Genomic DNA, 20,218 nt, shown 5'->3' on the forward strand with positions numbered 1-20,218 from the left:
GAACTCCTGAAAACACTAAAATATGTATTAGAATAGAAAATAGGCCATTTCTTTATTTAAGCTTTGATTTTTAAAAAATGTTTCCTACATTGCAAAGCTGTTCCCCTGCATATTTCTTAAGAGGCCTGGTTATTCTTACCTAATAAAAGACCATCTTTTTTAGCATCCTGCAACAGCCTTTTTTCATGCTCATCAAGCAGGACTCTGTAGTTGATGGTTCTCTTAAGAGGACCTCTCCTGAAAAAGCTAATGTCCAGAAATTTTCAAAATGAGATGGGCATTCCCTTGGACAGAGGGACCTCATGCTATTTTAACACTTTAAAAATTAAAACTAACATCTTTAATTGGTCCCAGAAAGGAATATGCAGCTATTTCAGGATTAAGATAGCACAACTTCAATAAGGTCAGTTCCCATATGCTTCACTTACTGAATTACCAGCAATACTTTACTTCTGTTTTTAAAATTAATTTTATTTAATTTTACAATGACACATTAACAAAAGAAACCATGTCCACAGAGAAAACATAAAGAGGCTGTACAGATGGATAGCATGCAGGCGCCCCTTTACTGGCTTGATCGGGGCCACAGAAACCTCACTGTGTGGCCCCAATCCGGCCTCTGGAGAGTGCAAAAAGGAGCCACAAAAAGCTGCTCCTTTTTGTGCCCTCCAAGGGGTGCCATAGCCGTGGTGACACGGCTTTATGATACCTCTTCGGTGCTGCATCATGTGGATACAGCACCAGACAGGAGTCATGATGGCGCAAGCCAAGTAGACGCTGTGCCCCAACTCCGCCCACAGGCCGACACAAAAGTGCCGGTCTGTATAGGCCCAAAATTATTCTAAAATATATTCTCAGTATCTTTTAAGGTATTACATAGTAATCTCATTTTCCCCCTCAAAACAGGTATTATAGGTTGGACAATTTATTTTTTAAAAAATCCTGCCAGAAGACTGACTATTCATCTTTACAAACAGACTAAAATGAAGCCATGTTTCCCAGAATGTACCCTCTTGTCCAGATCCTTGCCTTTTTTAAAATGCAAGTTAAATTCTCTATCCAAGCAACCTGCCTTGAGTCAATATACAGGCTTTTTCAGAACTTCTACTTCACAACAGTATCTATATGAGCTGCCTTTAGTAGAAATGAAATGTTTGCTATTGCAGATTCTTAGTTTTATTGGTATACACAGATAATAGAAGTTTTCCACAGAATTTAATATACCGACAACTCACTCAGCCAACAGGGTCGAACACCATTATCCAGTCTTCATTCACAGTTGGACATTTTAATCATGGAACCGTTTGGGATACTGTATGCCAAAAGTCATGGTCATGATGTCAAACATTATGTCAAAAAGTCATGGTGTTGAACAGGAATTCCTCAAGCACCACTTTCTGGATATAACCCAACAGAAAAGGTCTGAAGCACTGCAATGCCCAATCAAACCAAGTGGTCCAGGATTGCTGAAAAAATGAGGATCAATTTTTTTTTAATTCAGACATCAAAATTTGTCAAATGGTCAACAGAATTCATGGTAGCATGATTCCCCCATCCAGTCTCAAGTACTGGTTATCTAACAATCTGACCAAGTCAGTCTCAGTCCCAAATCCTGACAACTTTTTCTGTTTAAAAGTTAGATTGACTAGGCTTACACAGAGATGTGAAACTTTCCAAAAAGATGAACTCAGAGGAAAAATCATTTCCTGTTTTTCCAGGGGGGAAAAAAACTTTGGGGGGAAATTAAAATGTAGGCAAAGTTTATTTTCATATAAACCCAAATAACAGTGGACCCTCAGTATCCTTGGGGTTTGGTTCCAGGACCCTGTGTGGATACCAAACTCTGTGGATACTGAAGTCCCATTAAATACAATAGCAGAGTAAAGTGATGTTCCTTACTTTTTGGCATTTATATATATTTTTAAATATTTTCAAGCTGTGGATAAAGAATCCAGCTGAATCCGTGGATAAAGAATCTATGGATACCAAGAGCTTATAATAATTTTTAGCAACATAAAATCCTTTGTTCATAACTCAGTTATCATAGCCAATTGTGCTATTTTGTGTATTTATGAAATTTAAAATTATAAGATCCTTAGTTTGGGACAAGCAAATCTAATAAAAAATAGAGGGAAATGAAAATAGAAAGCACAATTTTGTAACAAAGTACAGTGTATTCCTAAGAACAAATCTATCAGTGTATTTGGATGCCATATATAGCACTGAATACATTGAACTCTAACAGTGTATTATTACCACAAGCAATTAATCTCCCGTATCCACACCAGTAACTTCCTCACATGATCATAGCAGAACCCACTAGTTGCAGAAATGCATGTTGGATTTGAGTGTTGTACATGTCTACAGTATGTTATCGTTCTCTAACTCTGTAGAAAGTCATATACAAGCCTTCACACTATACATTTTCTGGCATTCCAAACACATAAAACCTTACACGCACTAAAAAAACCAAGAATTTAGATTTAAGTTTCTTTTCAATGCCCTCCCCCTACAAATTTCCAATTTATCCACTGCAAAAACCTAAAACCTGTCCTTAGGGGAGGAAATTGTTCATCCCTAATTCCACCCTCCCACAAGTATCCATATTTCCTGGCTAATGTATGTTGTTGTCTTAAAGATTTGGGGGCATCAAATTGTGGAAGGTTAGCACCAGCACTTGCAAAAGAGTGCCCCAATCTACTGCAAGCATGACTGAGGAATCTGTTTCTTGATGAAGAATCTGTACTCAGGACAAGAGACTACTGTCAGAACAAAACAGAATTCTGGAGAAGCAGAATGGGCAGAGTTGAGCACAGCAGTGGAGGACAGAGGGTCTTGGAGATGTCTCATCAGCAGGGTCGCCATGGATCAAGATCAACTTGAGGGAAGTTAACAACAACAAATAAGACTAAGGACACATTCATTGATGTTCAGATGCTAAATGCCAGACTGACAACATTATTTCATTCTGAGTGATTTTTTTCCGATTGTTTTCAAATGCAAAACAATGCAGACAGCATTAAAATAATCAAGTCTGGAAGCACCATGTCTACCTTCAATGGGAAATGTCTCAGCAGGTGAATGAGTAGCAGTGTTAACTGATATATCCACATCTAAGGAAAACGTAAGACCAAGTATACCCCAACCTACACACCTACTTCTTCAGAGGAAGATCCTGTCCAGAACAGGATGAATATTGTCACTCATAATGCTAATTGTTGTTAACTCTTGTAATTCTGTTGGGGGGGAGGGGTTGGGGCTCGTGTTGTTTTAACTGTTTTATCTTTTATTGTTCACCGCTGTGATCCTTGGAATAGCGGTATATAAATTATTATTATTATTATTATTATTATTATTATTATTATTATTATTATTATTATTATTAAAAGCCCAAACTACCAATGTATATTAATTTAGATTGCAGACATTCACATCACTTTACAGTATACGTAGCAGCAAACCTCTGTCAAACAAGAATCTTTATACTATGAAATTTACTTCAAAAACTGGACTGGCAAAATTTGCTGTGACTTTCACGTTTCAAAAAGATTAAATCAAAAAGATCAAAGGATATAGAATGCTATGTCCTTTAAATGTAAACCAAATATGTTTTCCATATAGTTAGAGGTACATCTGAGATCAAGCACAGTAATCAATTCTGTTTAACTGAACTGAAGTATTCTAACAGCTACAGTGGGTCTCCTTCTGCATATTTACCAGTAATATCAATAGATCTAATTAAACTAGGCCTCAAGCAGAGAAACTGCTTGGAACGTGTGGTCCCGAGGCTGGCCACTTTCTTGTCATTTTTGGGTGCCTTCAAGTCCTTTCCCAGCCTCTCTCCTCCTCCTCCTGCTACTTTTGTTCATGGAAGGCAGGGGAGATGCTGGGGAGGAGGGGAGCCCAGGCAAAATGGCATCTGCCTCCCACCATGCAGCCAAGGGAGCCTTGAGAGCCCAGGTGAAGAGCTGCCTGAGGGCCCTCAGCACAGCCGAGAGGGGCAGGCAGTTGGGGCTGCTGGCAGGCCAGAGTGAGAGCAAGGCAAGCCAACTCCATTAGGCCTTGCCTGAATAGAAGGCCCTCCCTCCATCCACCATCCAGAGGGAGATAAGGGCAGGCCAGCTCCATCAAGCCTAATCAGACTAAGAAGAATGGTCCTCCCTCCTGTCCATCTGCCATGGTCCAGGCCTCCAAGGGAGAGAAGATTTGCTGGACTTTACCCCTTCCCCACTGCCATTCCCTTCTCCTTTTGTGTCTTGTCTCTTTAGATTGTAAGCCTGAGGGCAGGGAAATGGCTAATTAATAATTTGTAAGCCACTCTGATAGCCTTTGGGCTGAAGAGTGGGGTATAAATAAAGAAAGAAAGAAAGAAACCAACATTACAATGGACCTCCAGCAAGGAGCACCTTTTTTGCACTCCCTTTGCTGCGTGGTTGCAGTCCCGGAGCAGACATCATTTGAATGCCATGCCCTGGGATCGGCATGAAGGCAGCACATTTGGCCCGTCTGTTACAGGCCCTAGTGATATAAACCCAAGGTAATCCTAGATATAATAGGATATGACTTATCAGAGAACGGACAGGAGATTTCACTGAATAATTTCTAACTCATCAAGAAGATTTTACTATTAAAAACTAACAGTAGGGAGACAGCTATGTGCTGGATTGAACACTGGATTTTCCAGCATTTTGCACATAGAACAACCATGTTGCATCTACCAGGCGAAAGTTAATTTTCAAGAGGAAGTTAAGCATATAAAAGTTAAAAATGTAACACTTCTGTATTAAAAATCAAACCACATCTGTCTTTAGTTTTTAGACACTTGACAAAGCAACAGAAGCTTTCCAGATCAGAATTAAACTGAACAGAATAATGGTCAACATTGTTTACTGGTATAGTAAATATGTCTAGGCCACTCTTCCAGAACATGGCATTCAGAAGCAGATGGCATTCATAGCACAGTAAGCAGGAAACAACCTTTAATTTAGGGATCTACCATATCAAAGATTTACAATGATCCAGAAGCAATGTTAAGAGAATGTGGCACAAGACAGGTTTTTAAGGCCTGTTTGAATGAGGATATGTGTTACATTTAGAAAAGTTTCCCACAAGATCCAGCCTAACTGATCTTACCAGAAAGTGTATGTGCAGCAGTAGCCTTTAATACAACCTTTAATCCTAAGCAGTGTGGAACTAGGTTAACACCAGAACCATGAACTGGACCTGGAAACATTTCTGGGACAAGTGGGCTACGGATGCAGAACTGATGTTACATGCTTTCAGTTCCTGGTTCATACATGACTATCTAAGTAGCAGAATTTTGCTCCTGGGCATCAATGCCACCTGCACAGGTAATGACAAGCTACAAATATAAGTCTGCAATCCTAGCCAAATGCATACCCCATGCAGCTCAGCTCACTTCCCAACCCATAGCACTATGGTCTTATCTAAATTAAGTTTCAGAGTGTTTTGTCTTCATCTATCTCCAAGATAGTTCCTGACTTGATTTGTTAAAGGCTTTCTGAATTCTTTAACTGAAGAAGAAATGGAGAGATACACTAGATCTTCATAGCGCATCCCAAAACTTCAGATGACGTCTCCCAATGGTTTCAGGGAGAAGTTAAACTTCATTGGAGCCAAGATACAATTCTGAAATACACTGTGAGCAAAAGAAAAAGCTGCAATACAGCCTCTGGGACCATACATCCATGAATTATTAGAACTATAGTGCGCCCATGCTATGCGCAGACACATTTTCTGCAGCTTCCAGCTTATGCGGAAACCATGCAGGGAGTACAACAATGGTGCATGCACGCCACACCATCACATGCACACACCCCATTATTTCCTATGGGGCTTGAGCATAGGTGGATTTTCCCTTATGCGGGGGGATCCGGAACAGATCCCCCACATAAGGAGAGTTCCCACTGTATTACAAAACAGTCACTTTTAAACCTAAAATGGATGTGGTCCAGAAAGATGCCACGGTATCAAAAGCCACTGTAAGAGCCATTTGAACTAGTAAGACTGCACCCTTTTTCCTAGTGCACATCATCATTATAACCAGGTTTATCTCCAATAAAAAGGGCAAGAATCTGAAAGAGAATCTGTGTTGACTTCTTTATCAAAGGCCACACTACTGCATTATCAAGGGAACTATGAATCATTCCTTCTCTCAATGAAGAATTCACTACTTCTGAGGTCTATGGCCTAAATCAAATTGTTAACCCCACCCAGAGTAGACCCACTCTCTCAATCAATGGGAACTTTGTAAATCAACACTTCATTTCAACAGATTCAGTGTGGCTACTTTAGTTTGAACCAGCAACTTTACTGAAGCCCAAGGCCTCAGACCCATCCTAGCAAGTTCCTAGTGAGCCCATTGCTTCCAGTATAGGGGAGGTAGCCCCTAGCTTGCAAGGGCAATAATCCAGGCACAGGCACTCAATACAGGCTGTTGCCCTGAGGCTAGTGAAAAACTCAAATATCTAACACTTTTCAACCTGGAGTCCTGCAGGATCAAACTTTAAGGGGTCCTGCTAGTTAAAAGAGGGGCTCAAGCAAACAAGCGTTTGTGCTAGACTAAATCCAGAAAAATAGGTTTGGAACAGATGAATACCAGGTTTTAGTATTTTCCAAGATCAGAAAAAAATAGTTACTGTTACAAAGGGCCCTTTAAATTCCTTTTCTACAAATACTTTGATAAGGAAAATATGAGAGCATTAGCTGCCTCAGAAATTCAATCTCATGTGTATCAACTCCTTAATATCTACATTGCAATTTTCAGTGACAGTGTGATTCCCTAGATTCAATGCTTTTAGCCTTTTCATGAGATTAGCTTCTACTCTAAATTTGTCAGCTGATCTGGTAACTAAGTGTTTCAACTGAAAGTGTTGAAAGCATTTCCTGATAGAAAAATATAGTTTAAAATTTTCCAGCAAGAGCAAAGTCAAATCACTGGTAACTTTTTAATGTTCAGGATTATATTAAGTCCTACTGAGTGCAACGAGGCTTAGGAAAAGATAAACAGGTGTATGGTTGTAGCTGCAATTCCTTAAAAAACTGATAAAGAATGGCTACATTCTGACAAAAGTATTTCCAGATGTATCAAGTTTAGTACATATATATTATCATGAAAAAATAACCAGGGAAAATGAGGTGAGCATCCCTCCTAGTTATATGGGTCAAAAATTGTAATTAAGATTTTTCATAAAGTACAGTATTCAAGCTCTGAAACATGAATGAATAAATCTGGGGACTATTTTTTTCTGGTTCCAGGTCCCTCTAGGAGCCAGAACGGCCCATCTAGCAAAAGAAAATTAGGCAAGTATGAGGATGGGGAGAGAGTCCCCATGCCTTACTGAAGCTGTCCCCCCCCCATTTTTCACCTCAAAAAGAAAGGTGAGGTGAAGGGTCCACAAAAGCAGATTTTAGAGAGGTACACACAGCCCAGTCTGCATAATTACCACCCCTGCTCTAAATATAGCATCCCATGTACCTGTGCACCTCCCCTCATGATCAGCCATTCTATTAATTTCTTTTGTGTTTCTTAATTGTATAGCCCTTTCAAAGACCCCCTAAATATCTCAGTAGCAGTTGTAGTTGCAGTCACAAACAGCACTCTTAGAAAAAGGTCAAAGCTGTCTTTTCTAATTACTGAACAATAAAAAGCCCACAAAAGTTATCAAGACCTGCTGCAGATCGCACTGGACATACTTCTAGGGCTGGGAGAAGGTTTAACAATTTATTATAAGAAAATTCCAGAAATCTGTCACAAATGTCTCAATTCCAAATGAGGTTCCACTAATATGCAAACTGTTTAAATCACATTACTGAATGATTGTAATTTTTAAAAAATTATTAGGATAAAATCCGTAGGCTACAGAATTTTCTTGGAAGGCATGAGTGTCCCTTTTATTGTATTCCTTCTACAGGAGTCTCTCAATTTATGTTGTCTTGATTGATGGCAATTCAATTTCACCTTTTCCCTGAAATAAACAAACCAGTAAATAAATGCTGCACCCACAATGCACAGGTCTTTCAGCATGCCTGTGGAGTTGAGCAAAGCAAAAAAGCAAAGAGAAAGAGAATGAGAAGGATGAGGCAAGAAAGCAAAGCTTTTTAGAGTTTTGACATATGAGTTCTGAGAATTATGTAAAGGTGGCTGCTTCTCTTTCACCTGCCTAGGTTGGAGAAGGTGGAGAAAGAAAGCAACTGCAATCTTGGTGTTGCTGAAAGGTTTTATTTGCCTGTTTAGAAGGTGTGTGAGGGGCAGGAAGAAACTGAAATCTTAAAGAGTTTTGGTTGGGGGGGGTGGGGTGGGGAGAAGCAACTGCTTTTTTTATGTGGAAAGCCTGCTGGAAAAAACACAGCAGCAAATGAGCTCTCTTCCCCTTGTGTCCTCTGCACCTGCTGCAAAAGACACAGCAGGAGATGTGCTGCCCCCTTTTCTCTCCTTATGTACTTCCTCAACCTTGGAAGTCTGCTGGAGAAGGCACAGCAGAAGAAGACCATTCTTACTAGTTGTTTTCCATCTGTGTGCTCCTGTGAAGAAGACCTGTCAACTAATGGCAAGCCAACTCATCCCAGCCAAACCCTCCTGGGATCAGAAATCCCTGCCTCCTCTGGTGCTCTGGACAACACCTGCACATTTCTCTAACCTGGAAAAGGTTACCGTATATACTCAACTATGAGTCGACCTCATGACCTCAAGACAGGTTTTAGGGCCAAAATTATGGCTTTTGATATGATGCATGGATAAGTAGAGGGTAGAAGTTAGAGGTATGTAACAAAAGATGTAAAGGATGAAGCAAAGGAAATCGATGCCAGAGAACTTAGAAAATTCCAGCAAGCATAACTGTTTGTGCTCATCCTAAAGGCTGGATGGATAGAGAATAGAATGGGGTCAGTGCCTCCAGGACAGACACTCTTGCCTTTCACCAGGGGATGGTTCCTTTTTTAAAGTAAGTGTTAAAATACAGTACTTTGACCTATGGGTAAGTCAATTTAGGCTTTTTGGGTCAGTTTTTTGATCAAAATTTCTAGACTTATACATGAGTATATACCAGTGATGGCGAACCTATGGCATGCGTGCCAGAGGTGGCACTCAGAGCCCTCTCTGTGAGCCCATGTGCTGTCACCCCAGCACAGAATTTGCCAGAGTTTGTTACTAGAAAGCCAGAGGGACATGGCACTTTGCAATATATAAGTGGGTTTTGGGTTGTAGTTTGGGCACTCGGCCTCTAAAAGGTTCACCATCACTGGTATATACAGTAAGTTCTGATGTTTTATCCTTCAGTCCTTTTTGAGAATGGTGATGGACTGAGTAAAGCCACTAACTGTTGTACTTCGCCTCTGTCAGAACATATCCCCCTGGTCTCCAATGACTTTTTATGGAACTGGCTCACCACATTTATGTCAAACTCAATTTACACTGGAAGTCCAGGAAGGCAACCCTAATGTAAATCAAAACCCACTTGTTCCTCGTATTTTTTTCAAAAACTAAAATGAATTTACTCTCCATAACTTCTACTGAATTTATCCAAGATGGACACGTTTTTCTTTGCACTTATTTATGTATCAATTATGGAAGCAAGATGACACTAGCCTAGCCTCACACAATACATTAATTTTTTTTCAAAGTGAGCATTAGGAGAGAAGCACAAACAATAAGGTGATACGATATATTGGCATTTTCTTGTATTGAACTCTTGGCTATCTTGCTGTTGTTTTTTTAATAAAAAAACAGGAGATGTCACTAATGTTTTGGATGACAAATAAAATGTATATCTGTGTGAAAAGACATCTGTAAGAGACAATACTAGGGGTCCATGACTCTGCTGGCATGTGATAGAAATGCACCACAGCAGAAGTGATAGCAGGTACAGATAGCTTATCCTCTCATCTGTGCTATTCCAGTATTAAAGAGCCTGACAATTCTGCTATGAAAAGCAGCAGCTTTAGAGGAAGGTGCAGGTGGACACACATGGAACCCAAAACTGAACCGTGGCACCATACCACTGAGAAAATAACACTATTCCCCTACAGTAAGATAGACCTTTGCTGGTGAAACAGCCAAATGTGACCTTTGAGAGGCACATATATCTCAAATACAGCCCCATTCTAATTGATTCTTCATAAGAACAGCTGGAAAATAATTAGATTAGGTTGACTATCATTATCTGCAAAGTGTACGAAATACAGAATGCAAAAACAGGTTCAGCTGTACTATAATACAACTTTGGGTCGAAAAAGACGGGCACCTCCATGCCACTCCTTTCTGCCCCTCGTCGGCGCCACGCCTACCCCATAGCACAGCACCAACACGCGCCCTAAAAAGCCGCCTAGAGTAGCTCCTTTTTAGAAAAACTATAATGGCGCTTGCGCGCATTGCCGCCGCCACTACTTCCATTTGGGCATGCAGACACCCGCACGTCATCATTGCCCACCACATGTTGCGGGGTGCTGGCAAGATGGCACACAGGCTCCACTAGAAAGGCTGGGCGTGTATGGATGCCCAGCCCTCTGGAGCCCTAAAATCGGCCCCATGACAACGCTTAGTAAAACAAAGGCAGGGTAGCTTAGGGTCTGAATTCTGCTCTACTAGGCCTCCCTACATGACTGTTTTCCCTACACCACTCTTTAGTGGCTTTCCACTTTTTATATGTATTTTCCCTTTTTCTAAAAGATGGAAATCATATACACAAAGCCAAAAATTTATCCAAAAACTGAATTCAGCCCCCTGGTTGAAATAGACTTCTTACCTTTGCCTCCCCCTCCTTCCTTTTTCTAGCTATTTTTCTTTCCTCTACAGCTTTCCCTATTTTTTCTCCCAATCTAGGACCCTTTTTTCTGGTTATAATCCAAGTCTACATATTTCTAATTGTAACTTTTATATAGAAAAAAGAGAAAGAAATAAAAGAAGAAAGAAGAAGATAATAAGAAGGGAAGAACATGTGTCATGAACCAGAAAGAAAGAAAGAAAGAAATGAAAAGAGTAAGGGGACTATACAAGAAGAAAGAATATAGGCGCACCTTTCCCCGCCGGATCGGGGCCTCAGTGGACAGAGCGGCAGCCGCTGAGGCCCCGATCCGCCGCTTTCCGGGCAGCCTGGAAAGGGGTGTCCTTGGGGCTTCAAGCCCCAAGGACTCCCCGCGGCGGTGGGGAGAAGGAGAAAAGGGCCGTTTGGCCCCTTTCTCCTTTGGTCCGCTGGGCGCAGCCGTCTGAAGGCTGTGCCTAGCGGATCAAACCAGGAAGGAACTCTGAAACGGAGCTCCTTCCGGGGTTGTGGAAAGGGCGCCCTAGGCGCCCTGCCGCGACCCCAATATGTCACAACCGCGCCGCCTCGTTTGGAGGCGGCACAGCCGTGACGTATCGATGGCGGCGGCCGTGTGGAATGGCCACTGCCATTTTGTGTGTGCGCAGCACCGCCCCATCTTAACCCTAGTACACGCTCCGCGCGTACTTTTAAGCCCATCTGTAACGGGCTATAGTTAGGATAAGACAATGTATTAGATAGGTTTAAAGATATTATGATGTAACAGATTGTAAATACAAAGACAACTAAGGAGGATGCAGATAATGAAATAAAATATATTTTTTAAAAAAAGAGGGAAAAAAAGAAAGGCTTCTTGTCCTTTCAGTAAAGACAACAAATTATCTTTTTGAGGGGAAAAAATACCAAACTTAAGTAGCCCACCTAGCTCATCCTTATGAAACATTCATTAGCCAATTATTTGTAGAATACTTCAGTAAGTATAGCAAAACATGTCAGACACCTGCTACTTCACAGACCTTTGTTAATATGATGGTTACTTCTATTAAAAGTGTACTTTAATTTTTTAAATCCATTTTACCTCACTCTTCCATCAAGTAAGCCATGGCAGCATACCTGTTTTTTTCAAGCGCAACAGTCCTGAATGTTGGGTTTGGCATCAATGATAAATAACTTCCTAAGAAGTTATTTAGCCCAGCAAGGTACAAGACAACTGTAGACGTTCTGAAATCCATTTCCCCAGTTTTATATTCTATTGTATTATAATGCCGCTCAAGTAAGCTGCACTTATTTTAAAAAGAATTTGACAAATATTTTTATTCCAGCAATTTGGGTCCAAAACACACTGCAGAAATAATCTAGATTGAGACCACTTTAACTGCCCTGCCTCAATGCTAGGGAATTCTGTGAACTGTAGTTTTGTGAGACACAGAGACCTTTGGTGTCACAACAAACTACATTTCCTGGAATTCCCTAGCACTGAGCCAGGGCACTTAAAGAGGTCTCAAACTGGATTGTTTCTGCAGTGATTTTGGACCCTTAAGTCATAGTTCACTACAAGCTACAATAACTTTGTTCTGATCAGCTAAAGCTAACATTAGGGTGGAGACATGGAGGGCACCAAACTTCCCTGTAATTTCTAAAATGACCCCAGGTTTACAAAGCTCTTTTGCAGACCAGCAGATTTTCCTCAAATTTCCCAACATATAAGAAGGGATAATTACTCTATTTGCAGGCTAACAGCAGTATACTGCCTTCTCAAAGTAATAACACATTACTACTTTAAGGTTCCAATAATACAGTTCCAGTAGTGTAAATACAGGGGCCAAACATCACTATTCCATGATCTTACCTAAAGAGAATTGTTGTGAACAGTCTCAGAAGTAGAATGTGATCAGGTTTTTTGGTTATTACATTGTCTCTTGTAGAACAACTTCTGGTCTCACACCCTACTACAAGCCCCAGAACATACAGATTTATATTTCTCCTGTATTAGCCCTACCTCAATTTCCCATTTCCTTCTCCATTTTGTCTCTTGTGTCTGCTGTCTAGAATGTAAATCCCTTAAAATAAGCAATTATCATTCTTTGCAAAATACTATGTATATATGGATGTCACAGGGGGCCCTTGGTATCTGCCAGGCTTTTGTTTCAAGATACATCCCATGGATGCTCAAATCCTATTAAATGCAATGGCATGGTAAAATAGTATCCCCACATAAAATAACAAAATCAAGGTTTGCTTTTTGGAATTTATATATTTAAAAATATGTTCAAGCTGTGGGCAGTTGAATCCATGGGTAAAGGATCTGTGGATATGGAGAGTTGACTGTACTACATCGGGGTGAGAATCATGAGTCCTTCTTGAATTATAATTCCCAGCATTTCTTACCACTGGCAATGCTTCTAAGGCTGCTGGGACTTGCAGCCTGACAAAATCTGAAGGGCACATGATTTCTGCAACTGCACTATATAAACAGAAACACACATCCAAAATAGAAAGCAGTGTTTTCATCCTGCACCATTAAGAAGTTTCCAAATTTACAACACACTGAACCTAGCAGCCTCAACCCTAATCTACAATATTATGGCCCGAAACTGACGGGCCGAAGGCACCGTGCTGGCACCGAAATTAGGGTTCCAGAGCGTGTGGCAACCGCACACTCTACCCTAATATGTATGGACAGCACCCTCTTTACATGGTGCTGTCCACACGTGGTTCGCGTGCGTGGTGAAAGCGAGGCACCACATCCACACCGCCAGGTGCCACACTTGTGTCTTGGATGAATCACAGTGCGCCAATGGCGCACTGGTGATGTTGTCCCGACGTTTCCGGGTTCTTTTTGGTCCGGAGGGATGCCACGCACTTTGGCTGCTGCAGTCCCTCCGGAGGGAAACTGGGCGCCTCCAGCTTGTCCCTTTGGGGCGGTCTGGATTGCCCCTATGTTAGTTCTTCAGCTCTGACCCTTCAGATATTTTTTTCTTCACTTCCTGAAACCCTTAGCATAGCTGAGGGTCAAAGATTCTAGGAGCTGAGTCCACAACACCTGGAGGGCAAAAAAATGAGAAGTATTGGTGCAATCTCTAATGTGTTTTATATTAGGCTGTAAAATAACCTAAAAGCTGAAAGCTTCGGCTAGTCTTCTGTGTGTCTTGGGGGCATGCAGCATCTAATCACCATGACCCCGAACTGCACGGAAGCCAGCTTTTTTGGCCTGTCCATTCAAGCCCTTAGTCTGACCAAACACTTTTAAAAAATTTACTGCAGTTCTATTACAAAACTGAATATAAGTTCAAAATGTCTGATTGCTTTTCTAACCAAAGGAACAAAATGAGTGTTGTGTTTTAAAATACATATGCCTGAAATGAAATCAGCTTCACACTATACTGTGGTTACTTACAATAAATGCAGGATATACTTTAAAAAATAAATCTTGTTATCAATGAAAAGTCTGAAAACTGATTGTCCTCCTTCCCACAAAAAAATCGAGAAATCAAGCAAATTTAGGCAGAGATGTTAATAAGAATGGAGTGCCCAATCTACAAAACACTGGTTACAACACTTGCATCTTCTAGATCAGTGGTCCCCAATCTGTGCTCTTTAAAGGATTTTGGACTTCAGCTCCCAGAATCCTAGACTACTGGCCAACATGACTGAGGCTTCTGGGAGCTGAAGTCTAAAATCTCTTAAAGGGTACAGTTTGGGGACCACTGTTCTAGATAAGAGGGTCTATTTACCCACAAATCCTACCACGATGTCAAGTGATTGAAGAGGCATCTAATTCCAGACCCTTTCTTTCCAAATAGGTGGACAGATATCAGGCCCAAATGTACAAGCAGTTCATGGACCAAGCTAAGAATGGAGTTTCCACCACCATTTCAGAGACAGCCCTGCAGCACAATTCATGAACCACCACTGCTCAACCCAATAAGGATGATGGGATCTCATGTGCTGTATATTGGTTTATGTCACGTCGCACATTAGTGCATAAAGGAAAAGCTACAACACTTTCTATGTAAAGAAGATTAAAACAGATTTGAGCAAACTTAACCAGATTTCAGTAAAAGTTAGCAACAAAAAATTGGAGATTGTAAGGTAGTTAAAATCACAGCTTTCCACTTTCAAAAAAGAAATATTTTTAAACCTACCTTCAATAAATTTTAAAGAATGCTAATAGTTTTAGAATGGCCCATGTTGGTATGACCTCTGTGTAACTGATCAACTAACAGTAGAAAGTAACTGATCATTGCCATTAGTGAATTTAGATAATCACTAGAGCGATCCCAACTTTTGCAAAGAAGTATGTGTAAATGAAATACATTACACACAACAAAATGACATGGAGAATTGAAAGAAAACACTATGACTTGTTTAATCCTGGGCTAATTATTTAGGAGGTCTTCTATTTGTAACATATGAAAAAGCCAAACATTTAGTTACAGCGGTCTAAGACAATAGAACAAATGAACAAAAAATGTTATCCGTGTATTTCCTTTTGGCGGTGTAATGACTGGCCTGAAATAGTGTTGGGGAATGATGTGCTTTATTCTGAGGCATGCATTGCAAGCTAGCAGTATTTTGAATAAAATTCAATTAAGATTAACTCACCACCATCCCTCTCTCTAACTCTGTGAGTATGCATGCTTTTAGCTTTACTGTGTCCAGTGCTGTCACCATATTTGTTTTCAGGACTATCAGAGCGCCGCAACATTTTATTTGGTGGTGAAGGATCTGTGGTGTCTCGCATCTTCTCATGCCGATGATCACCACCACTGGGATGACTCTTGGATGAGTATTTAAGAGCCTGCAAGAAAGTACAAGACAAATACAGAAATTTAAGCTGTGTCCTGGGAGCAGACACAGAATGTATAACCAATATTTTTCATCTACAGATTTTTATTCCTATAATATCAGTTAAATAAACTACCACTTATACCCAAAAAAACTACTTTGGCAACTGCAAAGGGACTATGTCAGCCTCATCAAATTTTTAACTCTCACCACCACTTGAACAATTGTATACCAAACTATTCCTAATTGCTTTTGAAATATCTGTTTCAAAACTGCAGCATGGCAGAGCTGCAGTTCAAAACAACCTGTAAACCACTACCCCCTGACCAGTTTCCCAACTGTACAGAGCCGATCTAATGTGATACCATTTTGCCAACTTAATAACAGGCAGTTCTTTCAGAAAGCCAGCAATGGTGTACTGCAGCAGCTGGGAACCGCTCATGTAGCAGTTTCAGCCTTAGACTCAGTTCTGGAGGCCAGGGTCCAATTCCCTTTTTGGCCATGGAAACCCACTGGGTGACCGTGGGCAAGTTACATTCTCTCAGCCTCAAAAGGGCAAAAGCCAACCCTCACTGAACAATTCTTGTCAAGCAAACCTCATGGTAAGTTCACCTAAGGGTCACCATACGCTGGAAATGAATGAGCACACACAAAGGCAACAGTGAGCCTTTCATCCATACACTAACACTGGGACTTACTCAAAATATAATTAGCTGAACATGCTTTTCTTCAACTCCAATTACCTTCTAAAGTATCTAAATACTATTACCAGTATCAGTGTTAATGGCAATTGCCCTGTGTAGGTGCCTGTTGGTTAATGGCTATTTGTTATTTTAGAAGGCATTATACAATACAAATGCAGTACAATAGCATTCCTTCCTTTGCAGAAAAAAGCAAAAGTTGCTATGAAAAATGCCTCAGTGTTACACTAAAGTGTGTAAACAAAAATGCAAAGTGCATGGGGAGTTTTATACTGGTTCCAGAGACCATATAATCACCTCCCACTGTGTGCTATCTCACACAAAGCACAGAAGTGTCAAGATTTCACTCAGTAGGACCTCTGTGAAACAAGGCTAGCTGTGGTGTATTTTTCCTGAAACTACCAATTCCTAAGAGGGACTAACAGTTGCCCAAAAGTCATGGGGATACAACGTGCATGTCTTACAACCGCTGTGCATTTATTTAACAGCAACAGCCCCTGTGTCCTATGGAAAACACCACTCTGTAAGCATATTGACCAGCAGCTATTCTCACCTCCTCGACTTCAGAACACCAGCCTCTGTGTGGTGTGTGTTTACATTCAATGGACTGTCACTGCCTCCGGTTGTCAAAATCCCCTTTATATACTCACTTAGGGCTAAGAATACAATAGTCAAACAACCCCAATTTAGTTTGCTTGTTCGTTTTTTTGCACCTCCTGCCACTGATCCCAATTATCTTCACAGGGGCCTGGTTTTTTATTATTATTATTATTATTATTATTATTACTCCCAATTTAAGACAGGAAGGGGATCAAAGAACTACAATTCTCTTCCAGACTTGTTCACTGCAAGCCATTGCCATGATCTGATCCGGCTTATGTTTCCTCTCTTAAAATGGGGGGAGCCAAGAAGCATTTTTTGTGGGGGGGGGAATCCTTTCCAGCACGTTTATATGTGTGTGTGTGTGTATGTGTGTGTCTTTTGTGTGCCTCCATGTCTTTCCTGACTTAGGGTGAGCCTAAGGCCTCTATCACAGGGAGGGGGACCCTAATATCATGGGACCCTAAAACTGCTTTTGACTCTTTTTCTGGCTCTTTGCTATGGAATTCTGGGAGTTGGAGTTTGTCGTGGGCCCCACAACAAACTCCAACTCCCAGGATTCCATAGCAAAGAGCCAGACAACAAGTTAAAGCGATTCCAAACCGGTTTATCTCCCCAGAGTGGATGCAGCCTAAATGTGAAGAGAAAACAACAATGCCGCGGCCGTTCCTCCCCTCCAACGACCGAGGCCCAATCTGAGGCCTAGGCCTCTGGCCTCCGAGCCTTGGCTCCGGGGCCAAGAACAAGGAGGAAGAGAAGGAGGAGGAAGAGAAACGGCCGCCGCCGCTGCTGCCCCCTCCTTCCTTCCTTCCTTCCTTCGGCCGAGTCTTAGGAAGCGTTCGGGCCCTGCGCGGCCTACAGCGTCGGCCGGAGCCTGCGCTCGCGTAGCTCTCTTGGCCGCCCTCCTCCTCCTCCTCCCACTCTCCTCCGCCGCCGCCGCCGCCGCTGCTGCCTCCGTGGTGGTTATACCTGGTAGGGCTGCGAGTCCCCCTTGCGGTCGTGACAGCTGAGGAGGAGAAAAGAGAAGAGAGGGTTGAGGCAGGCGTTGCCGAGAGGCCGTTACCGGCCGTTGAGGGAGGGGGAGGGAGAGGGGAGGGAGGGGGTTCTATTTACCCATCGTTGAGTCTTTGCTGTTTCCTCGCATACATTACCATCAATGCCCGGCCTGTGAGAGGGAGACTGAGGGGACCAGGAGGAGGAGGGCGCGGCCGGGGCACGGGAGCCGCCGAAGGGACGGGGAAGGGGAGGAAGAGGAGGAGGAGGAGGCGGGGCGGCTCGGCTCTGAGGGGAAGCGGCGGCGCTCACGGGCCCATCGCCGCCCCGCAAACGACGAACCGCCGCAGGACTCGCACACAGAGCCTAGACCGACGGCGGCGGCGGCGGCGGCGGCGTCCCTCCTTCCTTCCCTCCCTCCCTCCCTCCGCTGCCGCCTCCTCCTCCTCCTCCTCTTCCTCTCCTTCTCCCTCACAGTCGCTGCTCCCAATACTACCACCGCCGTCCAACTACATCCGGGCAACTCAGGCGGCGTTCGCTAGGCTTCGGCTCCTCTCGGCTCTTTCCGTCGAAGCTCCGCCCACTTTTTCTGGAGACGAGGGAAAAAAAGGAAAGAGAGAAGCAAATCACCTCCTCCTTCCTCTTTCTCAGCGCTATCGACGACGACGGCGTCCCGCCTTTTGCCTCCACGACGCTTCGGGGGAGATCGGCGGTTTCCGTCACTCGCCCCTCCCCTTTTGTAGGGGATTTATAAGCCCTTCTTCTGAGGGACCAACCTTCGGAAAACATCGGTAATTTCCGTCACTCGCCGGAAAATAACCTCTCTCCCTTTCTCGAGATTTATAAGCCCTTATTCTGAGGGAACATTCTTCGGGAAACATCGGCGGTTTCCGTCACTCGCCGGAAACCTATCTAACTCCCTTTCTCTGGGGATTTATAGCTTTTCTTCTGGGACCAATCTTCGGCAAACATCGGTGATTTCCGTCACTCGACGGAAACCTCCCTCTGGGTATTTATTTATAAGCCCTTCTTCTGAGGCGCCAATCTTCGGCAAACATCGGTGATTTCCGTCAGTTGTCGGAAACCTCCCTCCCTTTTGCCCAGGATTTATAACCCTTTCTTCTGAGGCATTACCTCCCTTTCGCGGTTAATTTATAAACCCTTCTTCTGAGGCGCCAATCTTCGGCAAACATCGGCGATTTCCGTTACTTGACGGAAACCAACCTTTTCCTGTCGCGGAGGGTTTCGTCTGTTTCGTGCGAGGCTCCAACCTTCGGCAAACATCGGTGATTTCCGCCTCGCTTTCGGAGAAACATCGGCTCTCTCCGAAACAGACCTCCCCCAGCTTCGGTTAGATCCGGAGGCAGAGAATGAGAATCGCGCGAGCACCGTCGGCCATTTCCGTAACGGGAAAAAAGGCTCGCCGAATGGAGGGGGCGGTTCCTCTGTTCTGATTGGTTGACGGAGAGGCTTCTCTTCGGATCTCGTTCCGGTTCGAACCCGTTCTGACGCCGACGAAGCCGCAGTTTCCCGAAGCGAGAGCCGAATTAAGGAAGAGTGAGGATGGACGAGTGAAGGTTTCGGTATGGACGACGGTTTAGAGTTATAGGCTGCATCCACACTGGAGAGAGAACCCGGTTTGGGACCGTTTTAACTCTTTTTCTTGCTTAAAGCTATGGAATTCTGGGAGTTGGAGTTTGTTGTGGGCCCATGGGCCCCACAACAAACTCCAACTCCCAGAATTCCATAGCCAAGAGCCAGACAAAGAGTTAAAGCGGTCCCAAACCGTGTTATCTGTCCAGTGTGGATGCAGCCCTGGATACAAATCCCAGCATTCCCTAGCCTTTAGCCATGGCACTTAAAAACCATGTCAAACTGGATTAATCCTGCAGTGCTGTTGCAGTCTAGGTTCAGTGCTCACTTAGGGGAAATACCTCTCAAGACTACAAATCCCAGCATGCCATAAGAGTGGAGAGTGGGTCGGTAAGGAGTGCGCAGGCCTGGGATGGCTATAAGGGCGGAAAGAAGGGCAGCGACCATGAGGGTGGCTTCAGTTTTGGCACTGCGCAGGCGCAGGATCTGCCCCGCCCCTTTCTTCCAGCTGTGCCTGATTGTGTTTCTGCAGTCTCCCTCGACGGCGTTGATTGGCTGGTCGGGCCACGCCCCCTCTAGGCCCGCCCCCATTTCCAACTTCTAAGTGAAGGGTGGCAACAAGGCAGCTATTCTGGGAGTCGCTTGGAAGGCGGAGAAGGCTACTCTGGGGCTGTCAAAGAGCCCCTTTTCCCTCCCTCTCTCACCTTGCATTGGGAGAGTAAGGCTGAGACAGTGTGACCAGGGGTCCTCCTTTTCCAGGACATG

General features: G+C 43.1%; 1 protein-coding gene across 1 annotated transcript in view; it reads right to left on the bottom strand.

The window, feature by feature from the left end:
* Nucleotides 1-18,376, bottom strand: part of WAC (WW domain containing adaptor with coiled-coil) — a 58,788-nt gene extending 40,412 nt beyond the window's left edge. Inside the window, exons 1-3 of the mRNA XM_042472214.1 lie at nt 17,981-18,376; nt 17,837-17,873; nt 15,384-15,579 (exon numbers count right to left, since the gene is read on the bottom strand). Coding sequence (XP_042328148.1) covers nt 15,384-15,579; nt 17,837-17,873; nt 17,981-18,021 — 274 coding nt within the window. The 5' untranslated portion in view covers nt 18,022-18,376. The remainder of the gene's footprint in view (nt 1-15,383; nt 15,580-17,836; nt 17,874-17,980) is intronic.
* Nucleotides 18,377-20,218: the final 1,842 nt, after the last annotated feature.

Source organism: Sceloporus undulatus, chromosome 6 (assembly GCF_019175285.1).
Source record: "Sceloporus undulatus isolate JIND9_A2432 ecotype Alabama chromosome 6, SceUnd_v1.1, whole genome shotgun sequence".
Taxonomy (NCBI): Eukaryota; Metazoa; Chordata; class Lepidosauria; order Squamata; family Phrynosomatidae; genus Sceloporus; species Sceloporus undulatus.